The sequence below is a fragment of the Camponotus vicinus genome, unplaced genomic scaffold (assembly GCF_025532165.1).
Source record: "Camponotus vicinus isolate PSW18456_S1 unplaced genomic scaffold, iyCamVici1.0 SCAF_7, whole genome shotgun sequence".
Lineage (NCBI taxonomy): Eukaryota > Metazoa > Arthropoda > Insecta > Hymenoptera > Formicidae > Camponotus > Camponotus vicinus.
This window is the reverse complement of record NW_028141979.1, coordinates 6,558,026-6,584,025: the sequence shown is the minus strand read 5'-3', so window position 1 is coordinate 6,584,025 and position 26,000 is coordinate 6,558,026. Positions and strand designations below refer to the sequence as shown.

The 26,000-nt window shown below is 30.4% G+C and overlaps 1 protein-coding gene across 3 annotated transcripts in view; it reads left to right on the top strand.

Annotated features, from left to right (window-relative positions):
• LOC145975141 (multicopper oxidase 3) overlaps window positions 1-26,000 on the top strand; it is a 110,490-nt gene that overhangs the window by 334 nt on the left and 84,156 nt on the right. Inside the window, exons 1-3 of one of the 3 annotated variants that reach the window (XM_083105376.1) lie at window positions 127-237; window positions 846-948; window positions 1,289-1,392. In XM_083105376.1, the coding sequence (XP_082961502.1) occupies window positions 1,335-1,392 (58 nt within the window). In that variant the 5' untranslated portion in view covers window positions 127-237; window positions 846-948; window positions 1,289-1,334. Of the gene's footprint in view, window positions 1-126; window positions 238-418; window positions 560-845; window positions 949-1,288; window positions 1,393-26,000 lie in introns of those variants that run through there. The other 2 variants (XM_083105377.1, XM_083105378.1) reach the window with 2 other exon arrangements.

Genomic DNA, 26,000 nt, shown 5'->3' with positions numbered 1-26,000 from the left:
CATATCCAAGTAAAGAAATCTAGATTTCTTCGCTTCTGATTGGTCGAATCGCAAGAGCTATAGTGGAATCGGGAGTTGAGATATTTGGCGGTGTTCGCGCTCGTCCGCGATGTATTGCGCGTAATTATTTGTGACGTCAGAGTTTTATATGGCGCGGAAATAACGTTCGAGCTTCGTACAGTCGAAGAAAAGTAATCATCGATCGCATCGAGCAATTATATCACGATACAATATCATGTACGTAAAAATCACTTGTCTCATTATGACTGAATTGTGACTAATCATAAGTTACTGACAATGAGAATAAACATAACCTGTGCAAGTAAAGATATAGTATTGGAAGTGTCGAGGAATGTCAGACGACTATTGTGTTTTATTTAAATAAATTATATCGCGTATATACAAGCATAACATTGAGAATATCGAGAGAAAAATATCGGAAGAAAAGCCGCGAAAAGTATCGAGAAATCTTCGTATTCTGCATAAATACCGCGTATATCGCGTCAGTGACAACTTCAAATAATTCTGTGTGTCAGCACAAACATTGTAAAAAGTATTAGTTAAGTTATTTAGAAATGATTGTTAAGAATAAATATTGTGTATTCTCTTGGAAGAATCAAGAGAAATATTGGACTCTTACATTATTAATTTGGAGAATCAAATCTAAATTTATATTCATACATTTGTGTATGTATATATACACGCACACACACACACAAATATATGTATATAAATAATTTTAGAAATTTTTTAGAATTAATTCTATATAAATAATATGAAAAATATAATATTTAATATTTTTATATCACATGTGTATTAAATACATTTGAATTTAATGTGTTTAGGAACAAATAGTTAAGTGAAAACAACAGCGATACAATGATAATACAATGGGAATCCATCAGTATTATGGCAGTGCAACAGTAGCTTTACAATATGCAATAGCCTGTGAGTAATTATATTTGTGACAACTTCAAATAATTCTGTATGCTAGCATATACACAAACATTGTAAAAAGTATTAGTTAAATTTTCAAGAAATTATTGTTAACGATAAATATTGTGTACTCTAGAGAACCAAGAGAAATATTGGACTTTTACATTATTAATTTAGAAAATCAAATCTAAATTTATATACATATATTTGTACATATATATATATATATATATATATATATATATACATAATTTTAGAAATTTTTTAGAATTCTTTATAAATAATGTGAAAAATATAATATTTTATATTTTATATCACATGTATTAAGTACATTTTAATTTAATGTGTTTAGGAACAACTAGTCAAGTGAAGAACAATAGTGCAACAACAAGGATGCAATGGCAGTCCAGCAGTATAGTGGGAATGCAACAGCAGTTTTACAATGTGCAACAGCCTGTGAGTAATTATATTTATATTTATATTTGTTTTACAAATTATTGAATTTTTATTAATTATTTGCTTGATTATGATTACAATTTTGTTGCAATAATATATTTATTCAAATATTAGAATATTATCTATAATATACAGAAGAAAAATATCAGACTATTATCTATAATAAAGGAAACAATATATATATATAAACAATATAAAGATATAAATATATCTCATATAATAGTTAACAAAAAAGAAAAATATATAACTTATATAAAGAAACATTTATACAAAATTTAAATAATTATACAATTAATTATACAAAATGTATATTTTTATACATATTTGTTTTATTTATTTTAATGAAAGAAATATCACACATTTAAATATTTAATAAAATATCGCAATTAAAATGCAATATATATTTAATTAACAATGATTAAATTTACATGCATAAATACATTTATTGTATGGATATAACATCCAGGACGTGTAACAGAACATGTGTATTAAATCTGCTGGAATTAATATATATTTGTATTTCATGCTGTTTTTCATAAAGAGATTGACTCTGATATTTATTAATATTAAAGTACTAACGGAACATGCTCGAATTAATATAGAAATTTTTTATCTTATATAAGTTTCTTTCTCTGTCGATGTATATTATCTAACTAGTATATTTTAATTAATTAACATGCATATGTATTACTTTTTCTGATCTGATTAAAAACATTTTCTGCTGCAATACAATGTGTAAGTGAATAAAATTAAGAGATACATTCATTAATAATTAATAATTAATACGCAATTTATCCATGAGCAGAAAAAAAATTATGATGAAAACGCGTGTTGTTATTCGACCGAAACTCAATAAGTTTTTGAGTTATTAAAAAATATTACATAAACTTATATTAATTGATTGCATAATATAATGAGAATGATTTAAAATTGCAAATCCTTTTCAATTCTTCTTTTAAATTTTTTCTTTTATTATAAATTACAATTTTTACTTGAGAATTTAATTGTGATTTAATATGCGATTTAAAAAACGAAAATAATATTATATTAAATGGACTAATATTTTAGCTGATTTTAATATATGATTTGCTTTTATTTCTAAATTAAAGTCATTAATTTTATCGTAAATATATTGGAAGAGATAGAACCATATTGTATACATAGAATCAGATCAGTGTAAGACTATAATAATGGGATCCATTACGCGATGATAAATAGTCGTCATTTTCCGACAAGCTTATAAACGTTTTAAAGTTACATCGACATTACTAATCAGCTGAAATCGGATAGATCATATAATAAGATTAATGGATCCTGTATGCCAGCTGTTGAACGATTTCAAATTATGAAATGGCGCGATATTGTTAACTATATATTGTACATAATCGCGTATAAAATCGTTAAATATAATTATGTCAAAATTACCATTGAAAAATTACCATTGAAAAATATATTAATAAAAATATATGAAAATATATATTAGCAGATAGTGCTTTTTATGTTTTTTTTTTTAATAATAAAATTTTTAAATGCATTCGAATAAAAAAAATCATAAAAGTTTCTGATTCAATTTCACCATTATGTACAAATCCAAGTACTTTGAATTAAAAGCAAATCAAAAGTATTGAGAAAGTTTATTTATAAAGATCAAAGAACAAAAAATTTTACAATAATAGAATTTTTTTATTAGGTAAAATTATAAAAGAATTCTGTTTATATGAAAATTACTTTATATTTTCAAAAATTATATATCTAATAAAATGCGTACTTTGCTATCAGATCTAAATGCATTTGGACACTTTGCGTTTATTACTTTTGCATCATGTTGCATCTTACATATGTAAATTTGTTAAAAACAGAAAAAGATAGTCGTACAGTTTTAATTACTGTCGCAAGAATATTCGTATTTTAATTAATATGTATATATGTGATTTAGTTAGTTTTAATTATTAGTATTTCCGCGTTTCAAAGTTATACATAACAGTTTAAGAAGGAGTGTAACTAAAAATTATAAGAAAAATTCATCGACTATCCATACAATATGATGCGTTACTAATTTGTATGAAAATTCGCAATGTTTATGCATAATTTTATGTCGCTGGACTTTCTCTCTTATTAAAAATGGACACTCGCGACTACAAAAGTAGACACAAGATAGCAAAAAAGAAGTGTGTACACTTTCAATCGTAAATACCGGGCGTGGTGTAAATGGGACTTTAATTTCCTGTTTGCTAGTTAACAATTTCATCTCTCGTTCGCGGAATTTCATCTATCGAGCGGAAGAGTCAATGACTATGCAACCATGATTCGATTATCAGAGAGAAGATCATTATTCCGTTTCCGAGACGAATTTGCATTCCACGACGATAAAATTCCGGAATATCATTTCCTGTTAGTTTCTGATCAATCTACTGCAGCTTATCTATCCGCGTCGATTCCCGTGATTCCGAATCGCAACCTCTTAAGGCTTGCGTATCGCAGAAGGCACCGTTAATAAACACGATCCATTTTTAGTGCGCATTAACATCGGTTGCATTACGTTCTTCGGCAATCGCATGCCGAACTTTCTCCACGGGTTATACACCAGTTCTAATAGCATACATATATCCATATGTGCTGTTCTCTCTCTCTCTCTCTCTCTTTATCAACGAGAGCCTACGCATCTGTATCGCCGATGCATATTATTAGCTATTATGCAAAGGCGATTTATGGAGACCACCTTACAGGAATATCCTGAATTCATTCGCATTTTGATAAAGTATATGATCCTTATCTTTTAATCTTGGCAAAAAAAGACGAATGCTAAATTATATCATACTGAATAAAAATAATAACGCAAATATAAATTACAATTGACAAATATGTAGAAAAAAATCTTATGCATTTATTTAATGCAACTTTCTGAGGATACATTATTTAAGAAAGAAGAAAATAATAATTACGGTAATGATTAGATATAAATATACAAAAGATAAATGTTATAATTTAAAAAATATTAGAAAAAGATACAAATATTAGAAAAGATATAAATATAGACTTTATACAGAAATAAATATTTGAAATTACTTTAATTTTATAAATAACAAGTCGCATTTATGTCTTCAAATTTCCGAATAACAAAATCGATTTGCTTCTGTATAAAAGCTACACACTACTATGTAATTAACAAACCTTCCCAGAGATTTTTAAATCTAATTAAAAGGCAATTTGCTCGAAGTCTCGTTTGTATCCTGTAATTTTTAGATTAAATTTCGTTTTATCACCGCAAAGCTCCCTGCTACGCACTGAAAATGTTTCCAAGAGAAATTAATTAACCTGCGTTAATTAATTTTTTTTTATCTAATAAAGGGATTGCAATCGTAAGCTGACACAATAACACTATTCTGTGTATAATATAATTACATTCGTAATTTGTTTTGACCGAAATAACATCGTTTTTTTTTACTATACGCATATTTTTCTTTTCTTTCTCTCTTGTTCTTGTTTAAAATTAATTTCAGAAAGAGCAACAGATCATTGTAAAAAAAAGAAAGAGAATTTAAAAAACGTTGAAATCATACATGGTTATCTTTCATGTGCGGTCTTGTTAGCAAAAGAAGCATCGATTTATTCGCCTAGAATTGTTTATTAGATATTCGCTCAATGTATGTTAATGAAAGTTTCACAGAGCGCCATTTGCACGCGATGTTGTGTCTCGGCTACGTAATCATTCTAATAACATACCGCAAACCATACGCGCGCACTTTTAACTTCGATAAAATACGATAATGGGCGCGATGTGTATTTTACTAAAGTTTACCTTATATTTAGTCCCAATTAACTCAAGCAACGAGGAACTAATTCTTCCTTCTTCTTTTTTCCACGGTTTTGAAATATGTATAGTTTTTATTATCTTTCGAGAGGCAATACACAGTAAAAAATAAAATGTTAATTTTAACATTTTTCACATGTCCCAGAAAGTCCACTCTGAATTTTAAGTTAAAATAACTCATTCGTCGTATGTCACTTATTGACAAATTAAAAATGTTAAATAATTGACACAATACTTTACATTTATTCTTGTTATTGTAACTTTAAGTGTAATGTAAAAATAACATACAAATTAATTAAAAATTACATGAAAAAGTAGTTACAATAACTCATAAGAATTGTTGTAGGACATTAACATATAATAGTAATTATTTTAACTTAAATTATTTGTAATAGAAACATTTGATTTTAGTAAATTTGATTATTTTGTATGTCAAAATTCAAGATTATTTGAAGATTTACTTTAACTTTTCTTAGAATGTTAAACTGACTTTGAGACATGTTGATTATTTAAAATGATTATGTTAAAAATACTCAAAATAATATTCCATTTCTAAGAGATATATACAGTGTTAAGTTATAATGTTGACATAAATATAATACATGAAAACGTTATAAAAATAATAACATATAAGTTGTATGTTAATTTTACATTAAAGTACTAATCAAAACGTGTGGTAACACAAGAAAATTTTAACATATGGACGCACAATTTTTTACTGTGTATTCATTATCTTTCAAAATGTAGTCGCAAGTCGTGTTGCGTACAAAATGTGAAAACTTGTACAACGCAGGAAGGTAGTAAAAATTACAAGCATCTTGATTGCAATTAAAAGTAGCACGTCGATTCCGTTGCATTGGAGATCGATTAACGGGCAAGATAACGCGGTGTATCTCGCCTTTATTATCATCGTGAATTGATCGCACGGCGCGAATACACGCCTCGATCCCGTATTAATCAACGGCGAGTCGTGCAATCCTAAAGACGGCGGTGGCTGCCAGTGGTTCGAAACGCTTGGAAAATTGCAGCAGCCTTTAAACGTGTAGTTTCTCTGTTGCGTCACGCGCGATTTGTCCCACGCATCGGCGCATAATTAAAATATTGCGCACTCTGCGGGATTCACGCTTTTTCTAGCTTCGCATGCGTCGCGTTCGGGCTCGCCTAATTGGAAATGAATTAATTTAATCGTGGAATCTCTCTTGGTCGCGCGAGAAATCGACTCCGCTAATCGAAATCGCGTCGTCGGAACGATGATTTATACATACATACGCTTACATCTCATCATTCATTGTGCATTGTGCTCCGAGAGACAAAATCGATCGCGATCGTTGGGAGACAATAACCTCCGTTAACTGTGGGAAGTGAATTAATAGTTGCCTGTCTCGATCGCACAGAGTGATAGCGTCTTCCTTTATTTAAGTCTAATATATGTTTATATATTTTTTAATTTATCATAAGATTTTTTCTCATAAAAAAAAGTAGATTCTACTTTAGCAGAAATTAGTTCTTAGATTAAAATTACGCTCAATTGTATTTATTTCCCTCTGTATTTATCGCTTTATTTACATTCATAAAAAGTCTTTATTTTTAACGCATAATTTATTTTGATACTTGCGATTTATCGCGATTATATGCACAATTACACGCGTGCATTCTCGATCTTTGCTCATGTACACACGTTTTTCAAAACAATCGAACAAGAGCAATAAAAAGAAATGACGAATGAACAAGTTACGCATAGAACAAGTACAAAAAACTGGCAAGTACATACTTATCGATGGTCCCTTTAGCCGATCACCCTACCGGAACGAATGAGTTCAAAGAGTTTGTGCGGTCGTGGAATCTAATTACAAGAGGAGAGGGAAAATAACAGATCGCGCAACTGAGTCCTATAGGCCGATTATGAAATTCTCGGCGATCAATGCCAGCCGCTCGGTTTATATCGCGTCAACGCGCAGGTAGCTATTAAGCGGCGCGAGGCAAACACGCGCGAGCCGATCCTTCGCTGGAAGTCTTTTGTGAAATGTTGATACTTCGCGATCGTTGATTGCGGACAGGTGATACACATTAGACGGTGCGTTCTAATTGATCGGCTGTCACTGATTTCCTCCTACGACGACGCGCGGTTCGATAATAATCCGACCGATAATGATCCGAAGAATTATATTATAGCCTGGCGCGTAATAAAGTCGGAGTCATAACGCTCTTAACAGGCGTGATTAAGGCTTATTGCATGTTAATAATAATAAGAGCGTGTCGTTAGACTGCCTACAATTAACGCTACGAGCAACGTATCGTCTGCGAGAAAATCATTAAAAAGCAGAAAGAAACATAGTTATAAAATGTTCACTTCGATAATAAAGGTTCTAAGCAATATTTATCAAATTATGCCTTTTTAGTAACAACGTAGAATTAAACTTGTTAGTATGATACTAATCTTGAATTATAATTTTATATCAGTCACTTGAGTTACGTATATATTAATCTTTTTCCTGACAAGGCTTATGAATAAATAAAACAATTAAATAATAGAAAAATACAAAAATTTGATTTTATTTTATTGTAAATAATTATACAAATAAATTAAATAAATAGTATCAAATTAAAATAAATAATAATAAATTAAATAAATAAAATTTGAGGAAAAATAATTAAACAAATAATTAAGCATGTATGCAATACTGCATATTTGATTGGAATTAGAATCAAAGTTTATATTAATATCGAAGAAATATTCATAGCATTTCGTCCCCTTGTATTCCCGACATATTCATACGAGAACACGTGGAATCATTACGCGCGAATGACTTAGAGAAAATGTTGAATGAAGCGCGGAAGAGTTAGAAGAGAGGTTGCGCGGCTCGTGTCTCGAGGACGATCCATGATCTTGCCCGATCCGAGGACGTCTCGCGAAGTGCAACGATCCTCAGTGATGCAATCGGCCTGTCCGTAGCCGTGTGTCCGTAAACTCTATCGCCTTCGTGGTGAAGACTCGATGATGCAAACGTCTTGGCAGCCTAGGTCACATGACGCTAGAAGACGCGCGCCCTGAACTTGGGAGACTCAAGGGAATCTTCTCTACGTGTTTCTTTCTCGGACGCGCGCGCGATGTCTGCTCTCGTCACGTGTGTAATGCGGTTTAATTGATGTCGTGTCCTTACAAGGATTCCGCCGACAGTTCATGCCGGTTTGTATTCTGAATGATCGCCGATCGCTCTCGGAATAATGATATCGAATAAAGATGCGCTGCACGTATTAATGGGAATTATAAATAGCGAAATCGTTAAATCGTTAAAATACTACAAATCGACAAGCAATTAAATAAAAAAAATAACCTACGAATTTTTTAATTGAGGTTAAATATATTAATTTCTTTCAAAGAAAGAGAGAGAGAAGAGAAATATTTAGCAAAAGAATATTTTGAATGAAAAATTTTGATTTGATCTTATTTGAATTCCATTATTTAAAATATTATAAAATACAAATTATGAAGAATCTAACAATAATTGGAATAATTGAATTTTTTTTTACAATCTTTATTATGAGGTCTACAATAATTAATTTGCAGATTATATAAATTACCTAATCATCATAATTGTAATTAAAAACAGATAATTACGTAAAAAAGATAGCAATTAAAAATGATTTAAGTGTGGCTCGTTACATTACGATACGTTTTTTCGCACATTTCACACAGTTTTTTCTACATAAATCATTTTCCCTTCTCCTATTCACGGCGCAACAGGATTAAAAGTAGATATTAGTAGGAATAGAACTTACAAAATTAATAAACACATAAAGGTCGATTACATATAATTTTATCTTTTTCTATTTATTATAAAGAATAAAACAAATTAAAAAATTTTGCTATATAATATTACAGTACTATAGTGTTTTAATAATTCCAGAATTTATCTATAATTTTTCTTAATTTTTGATCACAATAATTTTAAAAGTTAGCTATGTGTGTTTCTGTAAAAGTAAAAAGTTATGGATCATCGCAAAGTTTTATTCTTTATTTAATTAATAATGAAATGTAAGTAACATATAAAAAATATGTAATATTTATTAATGATTTAAACGTATACATTCAAATTAGATATATAATATAATAACTATGTTTAAGTTATCTTAATTTATTTAAATATACGCACAACCGTTCGTTTAAATCACGAGAAAAAGTGAATTTTACAAGAAAGCATATCTAACGATATGATTTCGAGAAAATATTTAACAATTCAGCTGTAATCTAATTCACTTTACTTTCTGAAATCTTAAATACAGTGTATCCCTGAAATGATATATTAGACACTTCTGTTAGAAAATCGAACTATCTGTAACGAATTAAAACGCATGCAGCCTCATGCATTTGATCGCCAATGCGTGTGATATTTACGATTCGTCAAGCATGTATATGAATATAAATACATTATATGAGCTTACTTACTGGTTTATAAAATACGTCACGAATACCACACCCACTTGGGCCAGGCGTGGTACGTGAAACTTCAATGCCAAGAATGCGGCGTAAAAGTTGTTCCGTTTTATCCTGATCTTAGGACATTCTCTCTCAAACAAAATAATATTCTACAGTTTCATTAATTGATATCATCAATTATAATCTTTAAAATTTTAATAACACAATTTTGCAACACAAGCAAACAGATATTTTTTAGTAAGTAATTACACACACACACACAATTTGAAGGCTCAATTTTTTTTTAAATAATCGTATCAAGATATTTGTTTCGGAATAATTTAAATTCACAAAATTATTGGATATGAGAAAATATCATACTAAATACATATTTACATTTTATTAACGTTTAACCAATCAAGTTGAGATTAATGCTGTAATTGTTGATTATTTACATTGTGCTAAACGTTGCTTTATTTCAACGATATATAGTTATAAATTTAACATAAATAATTCAGAGCATATTTTAATATTGTTAAATATTTTGAATTATATAAAACGAAATAAAAGCCACATTGCATCTTTTTTACGAAATGGATGAATTGGTTTTTGTTTCCACTATTATATAAAATTAACAAAAAATAATAGGATGCACATTGTAAGCGTTTCATTAAAATATTTTGGTAATATTTCAGTTTTGATCTTTTCAAATTTCATATTTTCCCAAAGTCATCATATTCAAATTTTCCTTAGGTCACTCTAAACCAGAATTTATTGCTAAATTTTCGTTTAATAAATTTTATCCGATTTTGCAATGCTTTTCATATGGCGTAATATTGTATTAATTCGCCAATTTATATGCAGAGGTATATATAGTAGTGACACATGCGCGATCACTTCGCGACATTTTGCTAACTGATATATGCAATCATGTAAAACGATCAATTTATCAATTTATATTCATTCAAATTGATTAGAATTAAGAGAAGAATTAAGATTAATATTTTTATTTTGTTTTAATTTCTTGTTCCATTTAAATAATATCACACTTTCTGATCGTGTTTAACAAATATTACATAAGGATGTATTATTTCGTAATAATCAATTTTCTATCTCGCAATCTAATTTTCATGCATGTTTTTATATCTCATTTTTAAGATACGTAGAACGTACAAAACATCACACATAAAGACACATACATATGTAAAAAGCTGAACTCAGTCTATTTCTTGCCGTTAGAACCGGTTCTGTCAATTTCACTAAACATTCGGAGTTAGTTTCGCGGTGTAGACTATGAAAACCTCTTGCAGAAAGCAAGGTTTTTTACTTTACAAGTATATACGCGTGTATCATGCCTTACAAGGAAACGTTTGTTCAACCTAAGAGGACAATGCTCCGTGCTTTTTTTCGCAACGATGCTCTCGCATTTTCCGCTAGTCACTTATGTTGTGGCTCGTGCACTGTCTGCATCACGAATTTACCGATATGTGCTCGTTAATCTTCTTAATTAACGCTTAATTAACGCTCTGATTCTACGATTACTTTTTTCTGAGTATTCTTTTACGCTCGAAATAGGAGTGTACAGTGTTTGGCAACACATGCTTTCATTATCGGTTCGCAAAATATTATCTCCTATTTCACACTAACTTTATGTCAAAGAAATATTTGTAATAACAACAACAAATGTAACTACAAATCTAACTATAAATTTACAAGAACTATTCGTGAGTAAAACTGTGATTAAAATATCAAAATTTAAATTTAATATAATGTTATACTAAAAAAGATTTTAGAACTGAATCGAGAATTTTTATCGTGTACAGTGTTGCTGGTTGTATCACTAGATTTGTAAATAAATAAATATAAATTAATATATAAATATTTCTTTGCTAAGCTGTAACATAAAATATATAACACATAATTTTGTGATAGCTTCTTCTTCTTTAATAATAAAATTAAATTTAAATTATTGTAATTTTAAAGTTAATATTTTAATTAAAAATAAATTATATAATATTTACTTTATAATGTATATAGTATATATGAGATTATCTGTATAAACCTTAGTTTATTTAACTTATATATTTTTTAAATAGCTTGGATAGAACGGTCGATTATCGAGTCAAAATGACAGGTTATTTTGTATACAAGGATAATAATTTTTTATTATTTATTCAACTTTTCTATCTGCTTGAAATTATTTGGAAATATTAAAAATGATTAACGTGATTTAAATATTCGATTCGAATGTGTAAAATCCTCGAGATTACAACAGATTATTGACATACTAATTGTCGAATAAAATTTTATCAATCATATTTCCATTGCTCAAATAACATGCGTAAGAGTACAATTACAATTATGCTAAGATATTCACATTAATACATTGTCACGATACGAAGCGATATCCATTGTACTTACTTTACATCTCTTGACATTATATGCGGAAATACAAAGGCACCTGTCGATATTGCACGCACTTATTAATCATGAGAACGCAACAAAACTACAAAGAGAACAGACTCTCTCGATTCAGAATGCATTTCGATTGGCAAAGCGCGCCTTCTCATTGTTACAATGCAGAATTTCTCGTGCAATTTACCGCGAAAGTCCGGTGTCTTTTGTTTAAAAAATTCTTTATTTATGAAACGTACAACATGACATTACATAGGTAGAAATCGATCTCTCTTTCAATAAATAGTATTTTAGATATGTAAATTGTATGCTATTCTTCCATCTTTATTAAATTGTGCGGTAATTCGTGAAAGAAGCAAAGAATAGATGCATAGTATTATAATCGGAAATAATATTTAGAGCATGTTACTATTAATTCTATCTCTCGAGATTTTACAAGTTTTGCATCCTTAAGTTTTTTAAGAAGAATTCCAAATATTTCAAAAATTAGACAGTTGCGATATATACATTTTCTTAATTTTCATATAATATCTCTGCGCATTTATTCAATACAATATTCGCCTTGATTTTACATTTAATTTTAGTTGATTTGAATTTTATTAAAAAAGTACCTCTTTTATATATTCAAAGATACAATTAATTATTATCACTACCTTTTCTGCGATATTATATTGATGATAATAGTATGATAGCAATCAAGAAAGTTTGATTATAATCTCAAGAACAGAACAATACGTCAATTATGGGAGAATAGAAAATATTTTTAAGCTCGGAAAATTGGTTCTCACTTCCTCGATCTGGCCATTATGTGTTGCATGATTTTGCATTATATCCCTACGTACTGTATGGAAATGCAAAACGTACAATTGGATTAAACGGATCGATCGTGAAAGTTCGATAACCGAGCGCCGAACTTTCGCAACGAGAACGATCGAACCGAGGAAAGACATAGCCATGGATTCTCTCTCCTAACGTTGCACGACGTTGCAGCGTGCGATTCATTACATAATCGTGCGAGACACATGCATCGCGATAGCACCGTGATAATTTTCTTTTTTTTAAATAACACGTATTAGCGTTAGACATACATTTCAATTATAACTTTATTAAGGCTCTTGGGTCTCGTAAATCTTTTTAATTAGCACCTGCGCGGCTTTTTCCGGTTTTTTTCAGCGCTCGTGTTATATGTCGTAATGAGTCTTTCTCATAAGACACACCTCGCCTCTAACCACTTCTCGCCGCGATGATAGACATTTTTCTCACTTGCGATATGCGAATCGTAAACTTCACATTTTATCTTGTAATAATTTTCATTTTTTGTGTATATGTATGTAAAATAATTTATTCAAAGTTTACATCTTCTTTAATAAAGAGAATACTCTTCTAAAGGTATTAAAACGAAAAATATTCTGTTATCTGTAACACGTGTGATATATATTCACATATTCACAATGAGAAAAGATTTATTTATAACGAAGAGAACGAAGCACGTGAGAATTTATCGAAAGCGTTATGTGCAGATTTTAATCCGTATGATCGCATAATTTTTTTTGTCGGAATAGGATAATGTTATAAAGAGATAAAAAGATATTACTAAATGGCAGTCACGCGTTTGCGTGCCGCTTTCACAATGTTCTAATAATAAAAGGTGTAACCAGGTATTGTTTTCATCGTTTGTAATACTTGTGTGCTATTATGCACGCCTTACGTAAAAAGAATCTTTATATATATATATATATATATATATATATATATATATATATAAAGATTCTTTTATATATATTTTATATATATTATTATATACTTTTATATATATATATATATATATATATATATATATATATATAATTTTAAATTCATCTAAAAAATTCCCGACCTTTTATTTTAAATTACCATCAATTTTTCTATAAATTTTATTATCAATTCATACGAATATTGCACGAGACACGAAAAAAATAATTTGCTGGAAAATAATTCGCGAGATATTGTTGCATTCATTAGATAGCTAGTTACTTTCGGTATAGAACCTACTCGTGATACTCGTTAGTCCTTGTAATAACGGTACACAATTTGCGGGTTTTTTTCTCCTCGCAATTTGTTATTCAAGAAAATATCGCGTTAAACATGATTAGATTATGAAATATACTGGAGCAATCTATATTCTCAAGAGTGATAAACACCGGTGTTACGCTATTATTACATTCTTATGACAACCAACTTATAAATAAATATATTCACACGCTTATTAAATGCATTTTATGCGATATATTTACACACGCATTAAACACATTTTGCATTTTTAAAAAAACTGCATGTATAAGTTGCTCGCTCGCCTTTAATGTATGTTTATAGCCACGCGATGTCTTTTTTAATATATACAGGTGCTCTCTCTGTTTTATGAGGAACGCGTTCACAGAATCTGTTACGGAATCTCACATGTATTTATTGATCTTTTCTTTATTAATAGAAAAATCATTAAGTCACCGTTTCTATTTTAAGAAACTTTTAAGAAATCCATTTTGATAACTTAATCTTTTCTTGATTTTATTGGCATAATTTTGTAGTAAAATATGTTTATAAATTAAGACAACAAGTTTGAAAATGTAGGCTTATATGTTTTGCATATTTCGAGTGAGAAATATATTTATCAAAAAGACGATTGAAAAGGATGAGGAGAAAAGATTAAATGTAACGAGTTACTCCAGTAGACGGTTTATACATTTATAATATTGCTTCTCGTAACATAACGTACCAATTACGTTAATTATTCGTTGCATGTGCGATGTACGTAATCAGCGGCGATGTAAATTATTTCGAGTGGCATAGTAATTTCAGAATCATGGGTTAGATTTCTTTGCATAATAGGACGATCATTGAAAATTTGGATCTCTCCAATTAAACTCGGCGCATAATAAGCAATTTTGCGCTGGCAATTGATTATACAACGCGGAAATTTCTATCAATCAATCAATCAATCAAGGCTGCGGATCATGAACCATGATAAACAATAAACGTTAGCAAATTAACGAGTAGTGATTCTAAGTTTCCCCTGATCATTCTAATGTCGCAGCGCGACCTAGTTTCAATTTAAATTGACGCAATAGTCCGAGCGCATTCCTACTGATTGCAGGGTAACAGAACGAAGGTTGCATGAATTCGTAATAGGTAATTTACATCAAAATATGGCTCACATAATTTGTAAACATCTTCTAATTAATAGTTAATTTCCTAATAATTCTCTAATTAATTCTATACTTTAATTATATTTGAAATAATTAATTCAACTGATTTTAATCATATTTATCCTTTGTAATTAATTGTGATTAAGTAAATTACATAGCGTCGACCTTTTAATAATTAATTTGTTATAATCTTATCGACAGTAAGATTTTCCGGTAATTAAATGGCAATTAACCAAATGAGTTCTCCATTATTCAAATAATTAGTTCTGTAATAATTGATGTTCTCATTATTTTTTTAATGATTAGTTTTCTCATAATTGGTTCGACAAGAAAAGGCCAATATTGTGTGAGATAATTTCTTTGCCGCATCTTTCCTGCATTTACGCCAACATTGCAATATTTATTTAGAAAATGTTCTCGTTTCGCTGAATTTCTCTTTTAGCTGGCCTTGAATTGCGAATGCAGAGATAGCTCATTGACTACGCATTCAACGTAATGCATGCCTAGCACAGAACGATCTGCAGTTTATATTTCACGAAACAATGTTGAACTGGGCGTTGTCCAAGACAAGGTTAGGTGGAATGTGTAGTTTAGCTTTCTGGTGAGAGGAAAAGTGATAATAACATTATTATTATAACTTTTTTTTACATACATAACAACCATAACAAATCGAATTGTTTCATTACATTGCATAATGTGAATTGACACGTTATATGAGAGAGCAAGAAGAAATGCATATTTTTAATATAAAAAAGTTGTAATGCATTATATGGAAAATATCCAAACTTTATAATTAAGAAATTAATTATTAAACTAAAAATATAGAAGTTTTTGCACTAAGCTTTTTTATATTATGTCAATATTTATTGTAGCTTTTATATTATGTCTATGTTTAACAGAATTCTGAATATATCTTGTTAAATATGTATATATTATATATTCTATAACTAATTCTAACTAACGATAACAAAGTCATGCTACAGTATAATTAATCGCTTTGTACGTTGCGATAGTAAATGCCATGAAACTGTAGAACATATTATGCGCCACGTAATACATCATACTGTCCGTAAATTTTGATCTAGATTCTTAACGTAATCAATAATCGCAGTGAAAGAGCGATAACGAATGACATGAAATTGCCTGCGTTTCACAAACCCCGCAATATTTTGCCATTACAATGTTATCATTGTAGAGCCGAGAGCGTATTTATTAAACGTCGATCTGGTTGTTACGCGCGCTATATCGGTTAATGATTAATGAAAATTTGCCGTGTCGTTGCGAAAAATCCTGCAATCGCTGCAGCGAGATCGATCTTTTCAAGAAAACTATTTAATACATCGCTGAAGAAATATAATGTTTGCCCTCAATTTTTTACAATGCCATGCGACGCCGCATTTTATCTGCTTAATGTCGGTCGGAAGATCATATGCAGATATATTTGGAACAAAAACGTGCGGTGAGAATACGTATCATTGTTTTCGAGTGTCGAAAGGGTTAATGACGAATCCACGTATGGCAGAAGCGGTTAGGAGATTGAGCCAGGTCTCACGAATTGTTCTATCGCCCCGTTTGTTAAAGAGGCCACCGCCCGACATCACGTACGCAATTAACCGTAATCATTAGTATCACCGCAGAATCCGAATGCGGTAAATGGACGGCGCGGAGGAATCGCAGTTCGGTGAAACATGCCGCGAAATAATTATCGCGAAACTCGAAAAAGAAAAAAAAAATAGAAAAACGAAAATTGCGCGTAGCACCAATCGCGAGAACAGCAGCAATGTGATTTAGAAGTCTTCGTTATTGCTGGCGTTCGAAATCGCACTAAATGATACACTCGACTGATGTTCCTTCGTTTAGACCGGCTGCACCGATTTTTCCTCGCACATAATGATCCCTTGCCGACACGAGTAGGATATTACGACGGAATCGTTTTATATCGATAACCTTTCCGAGATTAATAGATTGAATCGCCGTTATACGCACATTGCGTTTTACATCGTTCCACTGAGATTTTTCACTTTCTATGTTAGAAAATTTCATTTGTTACGAGGTTTCCGCGCCAAGTTTTTTTTAGGTGATTGCCTAGATAGATATATCAATTTATATACATAATTGAAATAATATATTTTATAGGTATGCACGCACAATTTAGTTTAGAAAATGGAATCTGGAATTTTATTTTACTGTGATTTTAACAGGTATGTTTTTTTAAGCACTTATTATCACAATATGTCAAAAATACAAAAGTTTAAAAAAGATATTTTTTTTATTAATCACATTCGATTGTTTCAAATTATATAATCAACTTAAAAAACGAATATTGAGAATAGTACATCAGAAAAGGTAAAAAAAATATAACAACTTCCGCTCTCTTTTTTTTACTATATGTATAAGATTACATATTCCAAAATCTTTTTTGAAAAAATATGTTTGCGTTGTTAAATTTATTCAACGATTTTTTAAATTATGCACGATAAGATCTTTTTCTGTACAATATGATAATTGTATAAAACGTGGTGTCACGTGTCAGCAGTTCATAGTATTACATATGTTAATAAGCGTGTATGCAACATACACGCTTTATGCAATGATTGACAGATTTGGTGGACTAATCTTTTTGCGATAAGTATCGCAACTGGTGTCAGGTTGGCACGCAAATGCTTAAGTCAGTGCCGACTTTCTATCCATATGAGCAGCAGATAGTGGATATTTATCACGTTATTTTTCTAGCTTTTATTTACAAATTTTTATTATTTTTTTTTGCAAAATTTTATTTATTATAATTATAAATAAAACCAAAAATGCTTACAGACAAATTTAACTAGTTTCGATCGGAAATAAAATTATATATTAAAATTTACTTTAGACACGATCTATAATTTGCAATAAAATTTAGGACAAAATTTTATTTATACTTTTGTGCATATTATAGAAAACATCTAAAGAAATAAAATATACATCAAAATATGCTAATAAATTAAAATACGTGGCATACAAAATTATAAATAGATTTTTATCTTGAATTTTTCCACGAATTATAAATCATTTAAAACGCTTGAAATTATAAACAAAATTATTTTTATTTATAAATAAAGTTTCTCTTTTTTTCTCTTCTTTTTCGTTCCGTATAAATATTTAAGCTATCTAATATTGTCAGCGACTGTTGAAAAGTAAACAGAAAGTAGTATACAATGTGCATCTTCACTCGAGCAAACAAATCAGAGCAAAATTCTAAGCCAGTTGTCCAATCCCAAGACAAAACTTCCACGTGTATGATTAATAACCGGCGAGCATTTCGAAGCGGACTTTAATTCAGGTGGTCCAAAAAATTGTCACGTTTTAAATATCAATGATAAAATGTCAGAGAAGACCAGCATAGATTGCGAGTTGATAAATCACGGACGCTCTCGTGATATTTCGATCCGACATTTTGGGCACGCTTTGTCGACGGATCTAGAGTTTTTGAGGTCACCGAAGAACGAAACTAGCCTCTCCTTCTTCGCAGATCATTCACCGTCATTTCCTCGCGGCTGTTTCGCGCACGAAGAGAACGGCACGGACCTTCCGTCGTCATCTCGGACAAGGATAAAAAAATCAAGGAGCGGCTGGAACAGAACAGACAGTCGCCGCCGCGTCATCGCGGAATCTTTTTACATATCGAATCGGTAATACGCAAGTACGAGTTTGAGACCCCGTTTTAATGCATTTCCGGTAAGCGTATTCATCGATTATCCCGTGAATACAGTTTTTGTTGGCTCCTTACGGCAGTTTCTTATCCGTGTTGTTCTCTCCTAAATTAGTTCCTCGATGCTACACGAATTTAACACGGTCTCCGTGATATGGAGATTGACAATCCTGATACATTCAATTAATTCGATACTTTGATACGTGGCGTTGTTTTCAGAGAAATTCTGTGCTAGTTATAGAATTATACAATTTGCGATCTTTTTTTTATTATAAAGATTGGAATTTCAAAAATCGAAAATTTTTAAATTAATTTAAAACAAATTTTTTTAATAATAAAAAATTTATTTAAAAATTATTTAAAAAAATTTAATAATTTTTTTTTAATTTTTAAAATAATTAAATAATTAAATTTAGTTGTCATAATCTGAATTGATTGAATCTTTATTTGTCTACTGTCATTGTAGATAGATCCCGAACGAAACAAAAGACTAGAGTTCAGAATGAATCTGATTAATCTGACTATCTGATTATAAGTGCAATTTACATTCACTGTTACCGGATCACTAATTTTACCGTGGAAGTTTCACTATACGCAGGACACTTTCTCGAAAGCGTGTAAACTGAACATCTATTTTTATTTTCGCGGTACAGCATATCGCTCAACATATCTCGATACACGCCCACTTTGAATTATGGTGCATCTCACTTTTTCTTTCTTCGTAGTGAGTGAATGTGCTTCCGGTGTACAGTTGCAGTTAATGAAATTATAAAATGACTGAACCCCTGATCGACACCCGACCTTATTCTCAAGCAGCTCTCACATTTTTCTTTCTTTTGTCGTTTCTTTCTAAAATTCGAATGTATTGCGGATTGTACACGCTTTTATTAATTCGAATATTGTCAAAGATAGAATGCATCTTGTGTTGAACACATTTACTGATAACTTTAAATAACTTAATAAATATAAATAAATAATCTCTAAATAACTATAATGATTAATATGTCCTCAGTAGCTTATGCCACCTATAAAGTGACGTTATGAAAAAAATAATTTCTCTATTTTACTACATATCATACATATTAATATATATTTTTATAATCTAATGTAATTAAATCTAATGTAATTAAGGATTATATCACAGAGAGAAGTGTGGCATTGACACAGGTTATAATTGGACCATATTTGCAACAGTATTATTCAAAAAAATTTTGCAATAAAGGAATAGCAAGAGCGATTTTGAATTCGGAATTCTAGAGAATGCTGAGAATATTGCGAGCAAATCTAGAGAAGTATACGGTTACGCAAGTGCACGTCTGCAGATAAATACGCGTAGGTTGCTGTATATATTTACAAAGACATGATATAAATATATGAGGCAATTGAATATGTATGTTCGAATGCATACATTAGGTGTGTGAAAGCCTGGAAAAATGCTTTGTCACCCATAAGTTTTGATATATAACGAGGTATTGTTTTACGCGATACCAGCTTTCTATTATTTTATCTATGTATTGTTCTCCATCTTGTTCACGTTATCGGCCTTTTGCATTCCACAATAATAAAGATAATTTATGCAAATATTTTGGAAGGGCTACCGTTTGATTGGCGACTGCCTCTTGCGCGATAATCGCTGAAAATATCAACGACTATCAGTAATTTTACATTCACGAAGATAACGATACCAGTGATTTAATTCTGTAATTGTATACTTTGCATTGAAATTATGATTATTTCGTGATACTACATATCTTATTATAAATTGTAATTTCGTATCCAAGAGGATAAAAAGTTGTCTATTGATAGACTCATAGCAATACTTTCTGCTGAGATCATTAAACGCGTAACGACTTATCGAGCTGATGTATTCGTGTTTTTCATAGCTTCTTAAAAAAATTTAATTCTGTTACTAACGTCAATTTTCGCAAGATCACTTCTCAATGATGTAAGGTACGCACAATTACTGTTTTGTTTCTATTAAGTAAGAAAATACTTAATAGAATGTATGGGAGGAAAAATGGATCTTGTTCTTGACGAAATTTCCAATCTCGATTCTCTTTTTTCAGCTTTTTTACTTACACCTTTCTCTTTATGTTTCCTCCTTCGGGATTCGGGCGACTTTCGTAGCCCGGAGTCGATGTTAATTAACTGTAACCGATCGTTTCTGTCTCGCGAATGAAAGTGACGGTCGCGAATTTCGAGGAACCGACGAGAGAAGAGAAGGTGGGCTATAAAGCAAGTACCGTTTCCTATTGCAGTGGCCGCTCGCCGACGACGACGGATTGCAATTGAAACGGTTTCTGTACGCCTTCGCACTCGACTCTAGAAAGGAAAGTAAACGCGTTCGGTCCACCTTTGCTTCTCTTTTACGAGAACCGATTCCATTTGCTCGCGGCATTTTGCTTACGGTATAAATCTCGCATTTTTCGCGATTCGATCGAACCCATCGTGCGCGCTTTTGCAACATCTCGGATATAAAGCGACTCAAGAGAGAGGACACAATTGTATCGCAATAATTTATTGCAGGAAACTCTGCTTGGTACGAAGATGTTGCTATCATTATTCAAAAAAGGCATCATTTCTTAAAATTCGACCTCTATACGAGAAGCAGAATATCTTAGAAAGAACATCGAAATTATTTAAAAAATATTGTTTCTCAAAGTATTATTCTCATTGATTGAAGAAAATATAATTTAAAATAGGACAAAAAATTTTAAGATAATTATTTACATTGATTTTATAAGATCTGAATATCCAATTGTGTCGTAAACAATATTTATCATATACACTTTGGGAAGGATTAATATCATCTAGCATTGTGTGTGTGTGTGCATTTGAGCATAATAGAGGGCGACGTGACCGCATTAGTATGTGCACGCTTTGATACTATGTCAGATAACATATGGATCACTTAACCATCAAACTTATGTTCTCTAGTGCACTTTCCTTTCTGTTTTGGATCAAGATCTGGGAGCGGCTGTCGGGATGCCAATCACAATCGAAGTACAAAATTCTTTCTGTCATATTCAAGTCATTTGTATCAAATGTGATTTGCCATATATCATCATCAAATTTGCACAATATTTGTCATAATATAATATATATATTAATCAGATGTTATCATCTCAAATGGATCAATTATTTTATCGTGCTTATGCTCATTCGTGGTTTCACGTAATACGCTATTAGATACTATAATTTTTAAATGATTACGACAAATTTTATCGCTAAAACATAAAATTTCTGTAGGGATGAAGCTCTTAATATTGTTGCAGCACTTTGCGTTATATCAAATATGCATATATATGTTCTGCAAATGTGCCTATCTTATATTAAATATGTAAACGTTATAAAAAATGTTAAATTTTATACAACAATTTTAATGAAATTATTTCAAGATATTCTTTCAAAAATTTAAATAAATTTTATAATTGTCAATTTTGATTTTTAATAAATAGAAAATTTTTCATATAGATGTCTCTATTCTAAATTGTTAATATAATATCACATAAATAATTGATACATCATATTTGAAAAACATAGTTAAATATTTATTGAATTTTATTTTGCAATTATTTTTCTTTGCGTTTTGGGATCAATAGATGCTTTATTTTTGTCTGAAAAATTTAGTAAGCCCTTAAAAGAATCTATAGAGACACTACGTCTATAATGATTAATGAATAAAACGACTCTGATCTTGCCGGTACTTGAAATGATTTATTGCGAATGTGAACCTTGAAAAGTAGTAGCATAAAAGATATACTCATACGGGACTTAATTTCTCTTTTACGACTTTGCTCCACAATTATTTTTAGTGCATTGAAAATCGAATTGACGTTGTAATGCGTAGAAGTTAAGCGATGTACTCGATCATAATGCATGGGTCGTAACCTCGCAGGAAACGCAAAAACATATACAGTTACTTTAACGATAAATATTACGAGCAAATGCTCATTGCATGAGCACTGAATGAAACCAACGGTAAAAGCGAAAATGTTTGACACATGCAGACAAACGAAATTGTTCAACTGATTGAAAACCGACTGATTTTCAAAAATCATGCGAATGTAATTGCATGAAAGAAATTTAGGAATAATTAGACACTGAATAGTTTAAATAACTATCGTAAGATCAAATCTAATTATATACAATGTCATAATGCTTTTATTAATTAAATTATTTTATCATCTTTAAATGTCTATTTCCTGTTTTGTTTTAATTTTTATTTTTAGTAATGTAGAATATGCTTCTAGTTGTCAAAAGTTTCAAGTGGATCATTTCGATTCTTTCACTTTCTGCTCTAGAAGATATAGATTCGTTTCTGCTTTCAGCAATATGCTAGTCACAGGTGGCAACAAGTATTCGTTATGCGTGGAACACATTTGTGCTAAAATATTACCACGACTAAATTACGTCATTGGCCCGTTTTCCATTCCGGATTCATTAATACCGAATCTCATATTCCATCATAAATCAAATGTGATTGTACATTGATGTTCGACATCAGTTTAAACGTTTTCATTAGGCATTGGAGGTAAAGCATAACGAACGTGATTGCGGTAGAATATGGAAGTAATTAATCGCACGCATCACGATTGAAAATTATTGCTGTAGCTCTGATGAGAGCCGCTATGCTTTATCTGTATTGTTAATATACATAGTTGTAAACGTCAATTGCCTTAGAAATAAAATAATAAATTCAAGGATAAAAATTATTGTTATATAAATTATCAAGTTATTTAAATAATTATTATTTGAAAATAACTATTTGATTAAAAATTGCTTAATTTTTAATTATATTAATTTTTTTAATTTTTTAATGAATTAAATAAATAATTAAAATTGATTTTTATAAAGATAATAACAACATTTATATTTTGATAGAAAATTCGTACAATATTAAAGAATACAAAAGCTTGAAAACTTATATGCTAATTCAAAATTCCATCTTATTTCATTCGAATTTATTCGCGCTTTTATAATTTAATTCTATGCTATTTTAATTTTTGAAAATTATGGACTCATGTTTCCAAAGTCATTTATTCAATTATCATTATTATTCGGCTTCGTCATGCGGTAAAGCGTAATACAAGATCAACGCACATGCACGCGACAATATAAAAAGAAAGCGGAATCGCTTTCGAATGGTATAGGAAAAGCGATTTAGTGCCGTGGACTCACCATGGTCTCCTCGGATAACGTGCTGCACAGTCTTGGGAATGAATATCGGTGAAAGTCCCGTCGAATGAAACAAGAAGTATGCCGATCTATTTACATATCATTGGTTTCAGCGAGCAACGAAACTATATGCGTTATGTAACGGATAAACAAGCTGCGCTAATACGATTATCCATCCGCGAGGAATTCGAGAAGAAAGATATAGGTAATGATCTCTCGTATCGTTTGCAACAATTTTAACGAAGAGTTAAGTATAACGAAGAGATAATTTGAGGATTTTCCAGTTTACGTTCGCCTTAAAGCGAACGAAATATTTTCATATCGACAATAACCGAGTGAGATAAAAAAATATCTTTAATAATTTTATATCTGAGAATTTTTTATAGTTCGCTATTAAAGGCAAATGGCGATTATAAAATCACGTCGTAATCGAGAATACGAGGTGATACGTAGAATGTACATTATATGAAGAAACGACTGTTGCGGAATGAGAGACACGTACATTAAATATTTAATTTTATAAGCGTTAACGAAAGTTTACTTTTAATTTAAGAAGGGGAATTCTTCTACGCGCATAACGTTATATAAAGCAAGTGTAACGTGTCTCTTACACGATAGATTTAACGAGTAACGTTTTATAAGAATTTCACTTTTGCGCAAAACGTACGAAATACATCACGAATGACACACGCGAAATGTACTCACGTTATTCTTTCGAAACGGGAACATAAATAAGAAACAATTACGTTATGTATCGATACTATCTTCCCGTATGCAATTTTCTTCGAATTATGAATATCTCTGTGCTTATTGGAAAGATTATCATAACATTAATTTAATCAAACTAATGATTCTTACAATATCATCTTGTGAACTGCATATATGGCTTGTGACCAGTTTCTAAATGTCACGATAATTTTAGCTTATGTAGCAGTACAGGAAATACCAGTATAATAGGATAAAACTGCTTATTCTATTATAAATTGCAGAGATGTTATTACTTTAATGATGAAGAGGTCTTTCGAATCGTGACACTTTTATTTTTATTTTAATAAGAAAAATAATTTAAATAGCAAGAGTTTTTTTCCTGTTACTTTCCATAGAATTTTTTGAATTTTCTGTGTTTTCCAAAATTATCAAAATTCTGAATAAAATATAAAGTTCATAACTCTATTGGTTATCAAAAATCATGTCTTGTATAAAGCATGCACAGAATTTACAAGTTGTATTGTATGAAAAAAATCTTATTTAAAATTTCAAGATTGTATCAATTCTAAATAAAATATAAAATACTTTTAACTAATATCAAATATATGTTTCAATAAGTTTATAAACTTAATTTCCTGAACATTGCATATCTTCCTGATTTAACATCTAAATTCACAGCTGCATCAATTGCTAATATTTTTTCTCTATTTTAAATAAAAAATGTAATTTTAAGTAAGATATCAAATATTGTAGAAAAAGAGCAGTGAACATATTTAAATACATATCTGTACATATATTAGATTCACGAACCACGATTCGCATGAACGACGCTAGCATATTTTAATTACGATTTCTCAAATTACGACATCTTTCGTTAAATTATACTGTTTAAATACGCGTTCTTAAATGTAAAATAGATTGCGCGAGACAATGTTCTTTTATGTTTGCTGAAAGTCACTCTCAAGTGTGCGGGTAAACTCCATTACGCTTTTCAGTATGTATTCCAGATCAGAGTCAACCACGGTCGACGGAAGATTTCCCCTTGGAACATAAATCACGGGTGGAATACAGTATGGGCGATGCTTAAAGTATAACGAGAACATAAACATTCAACTGGTATATATACGATTCAGCTAGAAGAGTACCTGTTTCATTTAAAATACAGATTTATTATTTGACAACTATGTCATAACGATCAGATTGTCGCAA